The 9,959-nt window shown below is 43.8% G+C and overlaps 2 protein-coding genes across 5 annotated transcripts in view; both read left to right on the top strand.

Moving 5' to 3' along the window:
* The window catches only part of LOC129862594 (C-Jun-amino-terminal kinase-interacting protein 4-like), a 72,729-nt gene extending 68,131 nt beyond the window's left edge, over positions 1-4,598 (top strand). For 2 of the 4 annotated variants that reach the window (XM_055934422.1, XM_055934417.1), the window contains 6 exons: positions 102-250; positions 948-1,119; positions 1,315-1,428; positions 1,577-1,750; positions 1,826-1,963; positions 2,085-4,598. In XM_055934422.1, coding sequence (XP_055790397.1) covers positions 102-250; positions 948-1,119; positions 1,315-1,428; positions 1,577-1,750; positions 1,826-1,963; positions 2,085-2,206 — 869 coding nt within the window. In that variant the 3' untranslated portion in view covers positions 2,207-4,598. Of the gene's footprint in view, positions 1-101; positions 251-947; positions 1,120-1,314; positions 1,429-1,576; positions 1,964-2,084 lie in introns of all 4 variants that reach the window. The other 2 variants (XM_055934397.1, XM_055934407.1) reach the window with 1 other exon arrangement.
* Positions 4,599-6,290: 1,692 nt separating this feature from the next.
* Positions 6,291-9,373, top strand: LOC129862633 (probable vesicular acetylcholine transporter-A). Its single transcript, XM_055934482.1, has one exon. It carries the CDS (start codon positions 6,921-6,923, stop codon positions 8,514-8,516), a length of 1,596 nt encoding a protein of 531 aa, XP_055790457.1. The 5' UTR covers positions 6,291-6,920; the 3' UTR covers positions 8,517-9,373.
* The last annotated feature ends 586 nt before the right edge of the window (positions 9,374-9,959 follow it).

A 9,959-nucleotide genomic window follows, 5' to 3' on the forward strand; every position in this document is an offset into this window, starting at 1 on the left:
AGAATAAGGCTGTAACATAACAGCGGAAAAAGTTAAGAGGTCTGAATAGTTTCTGAATGCACTGTATATGCTGGTGCTAACCCCCACCCCTTCCCCTTCAGATGGTCAGTGGGATCTGACCAACTACCACCTGTTAGACCTGGGCAGACCCCACCACTCTATCCGCTGTATGACTGTGGTTCACGACAAGGTCTGGTGTGGCTTCAGGAACAAGATCTACGTGGTCCAGCCCAAAGCCATGAAGATAGAGGCGCGCCTGACACACACGGAATCATGCAGGCTCAGACGGACTGACTCGCATACTGAACACACAGGCTCAGACGGACTGACTCGCATACTGAACACACAGGCTCAAACGGACTGACTCGCATACTAAACACACAGGCTCAAACGGACTGACTCGCACACTGAACACACAGACTCAAACGGACTGACTCGCATACTGAACACACAGGCTCAAACGGACTGACTCGCATACTAAACACACAGGCTCAAACGGACTGACTCGCATACTGAACACACAGGCTCAAACGGACTGACTCGCATACTGAACACACAGGCTCAGACGGACTGACTCGCATACTGAACACACAGGCTCAAACGGACTGACTCGCATACTGAACACACAGGCTCAGACGGACTGACTCGCATACTGAACACACAGGCTCAGACGGACTGACTCGCATACTGAACACACAGGCTCAGACGGACTGACTCGCATACTGAACACACAGGCTCAGACGGACTGACTCGCATACTGAACACACAGGCTCAAACGGACTGACTCGCATACTGAACACACAGGCTCAGACGGACTGACTCGCATACTGAACACACAGGCTCAGACGGACTGACTCGCATACTGAACACACAAGTCTAACCATCCACAGATTATAGTTGTAACCCTCCTCTCCTTTTCCATCCTTTCTCATCTCTCTCCCCCGTAGAAGTCATTTGATGCCCACCCCCGTAAGGAGAGCCAGGTGAGACAGCTGGCGTGGGATGGAGATGGTATCTGGGTGTCGATCCGACTGGACTCTACTCTGAGACTGTTCCACGCCCACACACACCAACACCTGCAGGATGTTGACATAGAACCCTACGTCAGCAAGATGCTGGGTGAGGAACCCAGGGCATTTAAACACCTGCTGTTGTGTTCTATGCTTCTAATGCAACTTGTTTGTGTGTCCTCGTTAGCTGATTTAATATGGGACAGGGATTCATGACGTTAGAAAGCCCAAGTCACATACAGGAAATATAGACCGTACTTCATTATTTATTTTCTTAATAATGAGTCATGTTGATCTCCCTCAGGTACGGGGAAGCTGGGCTTCTCGTTTGTCAGGATCACAGCTCTCATGGTGTCCTGTAACCGTCTCTGGGTGGGCACCGGCAATGGCGTTATCATCTCTATACCTCTCACTGACAGTAAGGGGAAGTAATGCATCTCTCTCTACATCACCGTCTCTTTGCCCATCTCTTTCCCCTCTATGTAATTATTAATTTATTTCTCATCCCTCCATCTATTCACCCTTTCTCTATTTAATGATTAATTTCTCTCTCGCTCTGTCTCTAGCCAATAAGGTGACGGCGGGGCCAGGTAAACCTGGTGGAGTGATCCGTGTGTATGGTGATGAAAACAGTGATAAGGTGACAGCTGGAACCTCTGTACCCTTCTGCTCCATGGCTCACGCTCAGCTCTGTTTCCATGGTCACCGAGATGCCGTCAAGTTCTTCACGGCTGTCCCAGGTAATTTCACTTCTCTTCCCTCTCTTCTTCTCCTCCTCCTGCCTTTTAACTGGATGAAGGTCCTCCCTTCCCCAGGTCAGGTGATCCCGTCAGGTGCTGGCGGAGCAGCAGAGGTGGGGAGTGACAAGGGGGTAGAGGAGCACCCTCAACAACAGCAGGAAAGGTCTGTTCTAGTGATAAGTGGTGGAGAGGGATACATCGACTTCAGGATGGGTGAGTTGGCTAGGACCGTCATATCAGACAATCAATTGACAAGTACTGTTCGTATATGGCAGGGCATGAAAACATACAGATTTGTATAAATTGAAGTGGCTTAATGTTTGTCTGTGTGTAGGTGACGAGGCTGGGGAGACTGAGGAGGCACTGGATGAGCACACTCTGAAGCTACAGCCGTTCCTGGCTAAAGCTGAGAGGAGTCACCTGATCGTCTGGCAGGTCATGGGCAGTCAGGCCTGAACTTTTAACCCTTGATCTCTAACCCTGCCACAGAGATGAAGAATGGGAGGAGCCTGCTCGAAGCAGGAACAAAGCTGGCCAATCAGATTCACTCTTCTGCATGTTTCTTTTTGTTTTACGGTTATTTTTTATTTAATTTGTAATTTTATTGATTGTATTGAATTTTAAATCTGATACAAGCCTGTTGCTCTTTTATTATTATTATTATTATTGAAAACAAAATTATTTCTGTTTTATTTAATTTTCTTAGGTCATGTTTCGCACTTGGTTTTATATTGTATGCCTAGTGTCCAACCCCTCTGTCCAAATACTGCGTGGTGATTGGTTGGAATCAATGTAGGTTCAGGGTGTGTCTTTGGCCACACCCCTGTCCTCATCTTTGCTTCCTTTCAGTAAAGGACCGATTGGACAGAGGAGACAATACTGTATGAAACTGTACGAGACACCTGCACACAGGAGAATAATTATGTCGGTGTTTGAACTGCAAAACCAAATCAACCGCATGATGTCCAATAAGAAAGCAAGTTTTACAGGACAATCCAGCGATGGAGCCAATCCTGTGTGTCCTAAATGATACAGGTGTGCTCTTCTTGCATGATCATTTTTATTTTATGTTGTGAGAACATGGATGTTGATTGTACTTAACTGACAATTGATTAAACTGTATTTTCTGGACTTGGGATCAGTGTTGTTCTCCATGACTATGGTCTATGGAAAACCTGATAGATCACAGATCAATCATGTCTGTAGCTGCAGGGTCAGAGAATCGCCCTATTGCAATACCGAAAAATGCATCCTCCCTTCCTAGGGGTAATTACAACTGGGTTGGATTGATGATTGAGACAGATTAGTAGTTAATTACCTCACGGAAGGTAGGTAGGCAGGGTTGCACTTTAAGTGTGTTGGAACAGGGTCTCTGACTTTAGTTTCTGTGCCGCTGCTCTCCCATCAGCTAGAGCTTGCAGACATTTTACCAAAATCAACTGTTGCCTTAGGTTTTGAAAGTAAAAAAGGAGATGTTTAAAACTACATTATGGGCTTTTGAAGTGTGACTGAGTATGTATACCTATGTGAAAGAATGTTACCAAAGGAAAAATCATTTCAGTTGATCAGAATAAAGTAAATGTACAGCGTTGTAGCAGCATTTTCAACCCATCTCTCTGTAGATACAATAACATTTTGACAGACCGTCTTTGTTATAAGGTTCATTGTGTATGGATAGATATATTTTTTAAGCCATCTCTGTAAATGCAGAGATGTGAGTGTGTATAATAGCTGGTTTCTCTGCTTCTGGAATCTTTTGTACGCTGAGAGTAGGTGTTACCCATAGGCACAGATCTAGGATCAATTTACCCTCCGCAAATCCCAACGTGAACAATTAGTGGAGGAACAACTCAACACTGACATTAGATAAGCGTCTAGGGGCAACGTCTTCCTTTTACCTTTTGTACACTAGGGGACAGGGTGACTGATCTCTGACCAAACAGGATCCCTCCTGATAGGTTGATAGTCTCTGAACACTTCAGTATCATATTTGAAGCCTATTTTTATTATTGACTTTTGTATGTTTGTCTTTTCGACCCTAATCTGTGGTTGCATCTAGATGGGGAGTAAAATGTAATTTAATCTGGGGTTGCGTCTAGATGGGGAGTAAAATGTAATTTAATCTGTGGTTGCGTCTAGATGGGGAGTAAGGTGTCATTTAATCTGTGGTTGCGTCTAGATGGGGAGTAAGGTGTCATTTGACACACTCGGCCGGAGTCTGGTCTGTGTACCAGCAGATTGTGCTGGTGAGTGTTACTACGGTGTCTGTCTTGAGGAGTGAACGAGGTTGTGTGTGTGTGCGCCTTTGTGCTGGTCTGTGTGTGTGTCTGTCTGTCTGCTCTCCAGGAGAAGAGATGTTTCATATCGCAGTTTAGCCATTTCAGTATTTATTTCTATGAATGAGTCTTCGCAGTTCAGAATGTAACTTTGTACAATATGAAATATGACTATATGAATATAAATTGTATATGAAACATTGAAATGGCTTGGGTTTATTGTTTTGACAATGATTGTAATTACTGCGCTATACATTACCCTGCTTGTACAAAACATTAAAAACACCTTGCTAATATTGAGTTGCACCCCCTTTTGCCCTCAGAATAGCCTCAATTTGTCTGGGCATGGACTGTACAATGTATCAAACATTCCACTGGGATGCATGTTGACTCCAATGCATCCCACAGTTGTGTCAAGTTTGCTGGATGTCCTTTGGGTGGTAGTGGACCAATCTTGATACACACAGGAAACTGTTGAGCGTGAAAAACCATTCTTACCCATTTATCCTCTGAATTTCACACATACACAAGCCATGTCTCAATTGTCTTGAGGATTAAAAATCATATTTTAACCTGTCTCCTCCCCTTCATCTACACTGATTTGAAGTGGCTTTAACAAGTGGCATCAATAAGCTTTGACAAGGTGAATCCAGTTGAGTCTGTCATGGAAAGAGCAGGTGTTCCTAATGTTTTGTACACTCCAGAGGGGGAGGTTGAGTGCACTGGGTAGAAGTTGGCATTAGGAACAGATCTGGGGCCAGTGTATCTTCACAAAATCCTCCATTACTGCTCAGGTAAAATGTGAAACTGACTTTAGGTCAGTGCCTAAGATCAACTTCTTCCAACTCCTGTGTTGATGAACAGGTCAAGGTCACCCCCCCCTCCCCCCAACTTGTGTTGCTCTGACTATGGTTGCCCCCAGTAACAGTACATCCATCACCTATCTATGTACTGATACAGCATATCTTTAGCCTTAAATTATTTTAACTATCAATTAAACTGACTTGTGGGGAAACTTGTGTGTCTCCTCTGCTTTTGGCTTTTTGCAAGATTTCCAAGAATTTTGGAAGCACTGTCAGCTGCTCGTTCACAGACCTGGGTCTTTCCAATGCATGAGGTCTGTTTTAAAATCGACCTCTTGAAATATACATTGTTTTCAAATTTAAAAAACGCATAAATGCAGTGAGCTCAAAGTATTGGGACATTGACAAATGCTTTAATTTGAGGGTATTTTCATCCATATCGAGTGAACCATTTCGGAATTACAGCACATGGTATCTCACAGCGCTGGTTCATCGTGAGTCTCCTATAACGCCCTGGACCAGAGCTAATCGGGTACCAGTGTCCAAGAGGTTGCTACAATCACAGCTGCATCCGGTAGAGCACTCAAACTCAACTCTGGACCTCGAAGCCAGTACCACTACGTGTTTTCATTGTTGCCCTCTAATTGGGAACTGATTTAGACCTGGGACACCAGGTGGGTGCAATTAATTATCAGGTAGAACAGAAAACCAGCAGGCTCCAAACCTCGTAGGGTCGGAGTTGAATAATAGCGATACCTCGCCTGTAGTAGTTTTAGTGACCACTAGATGGCACCATTGTCTTGTATATAGTCAACCTCTTCAGGAGTACTTAGTTACTATGCAAGCTCATTGCTCTATGGCAGAGAAAAATAATTGCTTGCTTTATGTGCATGTAACACTGACCTGGCGTGGGATCAGGAACCGTTTTACCTTTCGAATTCTAACACTTCCGGGAATGTTTCAAATTACTTCGATTTTAGCTGAGAGTCAAAAGAAGCCCATGCAACTAGTGTAGGCTAGTAATTTAAATTGGGTGCGTTTTAGATTGTACTTAATATTAATTTGACAAAGGCTGTGTAGAGAAATACAGTATGCTACTGATTTGATCATTGTACAAGGACAAATGCGTGGCCTGTCTGACTGTGCACTGGACAGGAGCTGTCCACTTCGCTGTGGTGCTGAATATAAGAACGTTTGGGATGGCGCGAATCCGAGTGCCACAGCCACGAGCATCCCAGAGCAACGCGCAAGAGCAGCGACGTGATTAGGGATTTGTAAAAAACAGTGATAAATTAAAACTCCAATAATAGGCTAATAACTTGGGCCAATACATCCGGAATGTCAATCAGTGTACCTTGCTGGGAGGGTTTTCCCGCGATCGTGTAGGCTTAGAGACGTCATGATGATGCTCACTCTTATTGGTTAAGGGACTGCCATGTTCTGAATTAGCATAAAGGACGCAACTGGAAAATGATCCACTTGGGGGTAAGCTGGTGATGCGTCACAGCCGTTGGTGAAAGAGAGAAAAAAAATAACTCAAAATATCGACAAACCTGTGAATCAATGCGTACCAATGGCAACGAAACCATTCGTGATCTCAAAACGGAACACAAACGTGCTACAGGTGATTCGAGGCATGAGCATTAGAATCGAAGATATCCGGGGTCCCAAGTTCCATAAACAACTTATACAAACGTTCCATAGAAACTTGACATGGAGTATTAGCGGTTGAATTCCTACACCGTGTAGAGAAGCGCACAATATCTCACCACATCACTTCTCGAGACCATGAAACAGCACCGAATGTGAGCGCGAGGGAGTGAAACAAGAACAAGTTGAGGCTGAGAAATCCACCAACCGCTGAAGAAGCCAGCAGCCTCGCGCGCTGTCAGAAAATCACAAGGAGAAAAGTTCCAAGCCTGCTGCGCCTTTGTCTTTCGCATCGCGTAAGTGAACTAAAAAACAGCTACATAAATGTACAGGGACAGTATTATCTGTCTTGCTGAGGTATCAGAATAGCAGCAGAGAGCAGAGGAAAATAAAACAACAACTGCTGTTTTGTATTGACAACAACAATAATAGCAGATCATCATGGATACAGGGGGGTCCTCCGGGCTGGCCAAATCAGCCGCTGTAAAACTGTCCGAGATGGGAGAAAGAACGAAACAGTTTGGCAATGCAATGAAAGCCCCCGACCATCAAAGACGGATCATTTTAGTGATCGTCTGCGTGGCTCTTCTTCTAGACAATATGCTCTATATGGTTATAGTCCCGATTATTCCCGACTACCTTGCTGATTTAGAGCTTGAGCAAGCAGAGCACGTCCACGTAGTTATACATCCTAATTCTTCAATCAACAGCACAATGAGCTCAGCCCAAGCTAAAAGCAACAGGGACAATTTAGACGTCCAAATAGGAGTACTTTTTGCGTCGAAGGCTATCTTGCAGCTCTTGGTGAACCCTTTGTCAGGAACTTTCATAGACCGCGTTGGATACGACATTCCACTCCTCATAGGATTAACCGTCATGTTCTTTTCCACATGCATATTTGCTTTCGCTGAGAACTACGCGACGCTGTTTTTTGCCCGTAGTTTGCAAGGTCTGGGCTCAGCTTTCGCCGACACCTCAGGAATTGCCATGATAGCAGATAAATACACCGAAGAATCGGAGAGAAGTAAAGCCCTTGGTATCGCCCTGGCGTTCATCTCTTTCGGGAGCCTGGTAGCGCCTCCCTTCGGGGGTATCCTGTACGAGTTTGCCGGTAAAAGAGTACCGTTTATCGTTCTCGCCGTTGTTTGCCTTATAGACGGGATTCTGCTCTTGACCGTGATCAAGCCGTTCTCGAACAGGACTAGAGACAATATGCCGGTGGGTACCCCCATCTACAAACTAATGGTTGACCCCTACATAGCTGTCGTGGCAGGTGCCCTAACAGTGTGTAACATCCCCCTGGCCTTTCTGGAGCCCACCATAGCCAACTGGATGGAGAGCACCATGCATTCAACTAAGTGGGAAATGGGATTATGTTGGCTGCCTGCTTTCTTCCCACATGTTCTGGGTGTCTACATGACCGTCAAACTGGCTTCTAAGTACCCCAACCTGCAGTGGTTCTATGGAGCCTTGGGCATGGTCATTATCGGGGCCAGCTCGTGCACCGTTCCAGCATGCAAAACATTCGGCCAGTTAATCGCCCCGTTATGCGGCATATGTTTCGGCATCGCTCTCGTGGACACTGCCCTGTTGCCAACACTTGCCTTTCTGGTCGACGTGCGTCATGTGTCCGTGTACGGCAGCGTCTACGCTTTAGCTGACATCTCCTATTCTGTCGCGTATGCCATGGGTCCTATCGTGGCGGGGAATATAGTGCACAACTATGGGTTTGTCCAACTCAACCTGGGCATGGGCCTCGTCAATGTCCTGTACGCACCGGCCCTTCTGCTGCTCCGTAATGTGTGCCAAATGAAGCCGTCCTACTCCGAGAGAGATAACCTGTTGGTGGACGATGATGAACCCGAGGGTCTGTATGATACCATGAAGATGGAGGAGCGGAAAGGCAAGAAGAAGGACTATAGTTCGGCAGGGAACTGTTTGCCTGTTGTGGTGGTGGATGAGAATGGAGGGTTTGACCCGTTTAGAGCACAAACACGTGCCTCTTCAGAGGAATCCTTTGGTCCAGAGTACAGTTAGAATACTGTATCACAACATAGAACTACAGCTAGAATGGAGTACAACTTAGAACGTCCCCGAATACACTGAGAGTTCGAGAGTTAGGACTTATGGACCTGCCAAAAGAGGGTAGACAGTCACTTCACTCTGTAATATACTCATGTGCAATATAGAAATAACCAATCATACTTGTGTGACCCGTTTCCAAAGTGTATTTAATTTCATCGTAATTGAACAGGTCTTCTCTGTATGTATAGTTTCTTATGGTCGTCTAAATGGAGTACTATTGTGAGAGGTCTATCAAATACAGTTGACTATGTGTGCATTACTACTGCAGAGTATTGTAAAAAAGTAAATAGATAAATGTATGTACACGATTATATTGATATTATAAATACACGTCCAACTGCCAACGCATCAACTAGGCTTTTGTGCAAAAAACAACAACTCCTTTTTAGTACTGGAAACCATTGATTTCCTTTCTTAATTTCGTTGACATATTGACTACCATTTGTATTTTGCTTTTGTTTTGTTTTGTTTTTATTTTCCATATCTAATTTCGAAACGTTGTCTAATTGTGACCTCTGTATTTTTGTAATTTCTTTTTGTGATGTTTTTGTTTTTCTTCGTAAAATGTAGTGTATTATAAACAAATGCGTGTTGTACATATGTCGATATTTACATAGTAAATGATTCAATTGTATTTGGGCCTATGCATATTTGAGTGTGTGTGTGATGTATGCGTGTATGTTGAAACGGTGTATTGTCAAAACGTAATGAAGTGATTATCCGTCATAGCTCATTAACAACTTCCTAAATTGAGCACATATATGTTAATATATCGATAATAGTTATAATAAAATTGTATTTAAATATAACGTGTTTTGTGTGTGTCATAATTATTTATAGTGAGATTATAAAATCATCTTTAAATCCTACTAGTTATTCAGTTCTGAATCAAACGAAGAGCGTTTGATTAGGTGCGTAATGGTAGCTAGCTAGCAATGTTACCAAATATACTGGTTGATAGAAATCCTTAATGTTGGCTGTCCTACACCCAATCCCTATGTTGAAGAGAATAGACAAGACGATGAAGATAATACACAAGACCCCGTCGGATCCTGATTGAAACAACAGTTTAGTTACAGACATTAGTTAACAATCTATATTACAAACATTACAATTTGTGTGCGTAATTTTGATTTAGGTGTAAACGCTTTGTAGTCAGAGATTTGAGAGAAAATTACAGTTACAGGGGTGGATTGTTATTCAACCCATACTGTAAAGATAATCAACGAATAGTTTGCCCTTTTGAAATACGGGTATCGAATATGATACTTCAACCAAATGATCGTTTCACTGTGGGGTTTATAGATTACATCATTCATCAAAACCTTTACGCACGAGAGACAGAGAGAGAGAGAGCGTGTTTTATGGGTGTGTGAGTGAGAGGGGCAGAGAGAG

The sequence above is a fragment of the Salvelinus fontinalis genome, chromosome 1, assembly GCF_029448725.1.
Source record: "Salvelinus fontinalis isolate EN_2023a chromosome 1, ASM2944872v1, whole genome shotgun sequence".
In the NCBI taxonomy this organism is placed as follows: Eukaryota; Metazoa; Chordata; class Actinopteri; order Salmoniformes; family Salmonidae; genus Salvelinus; species Salvelinus fontinalis.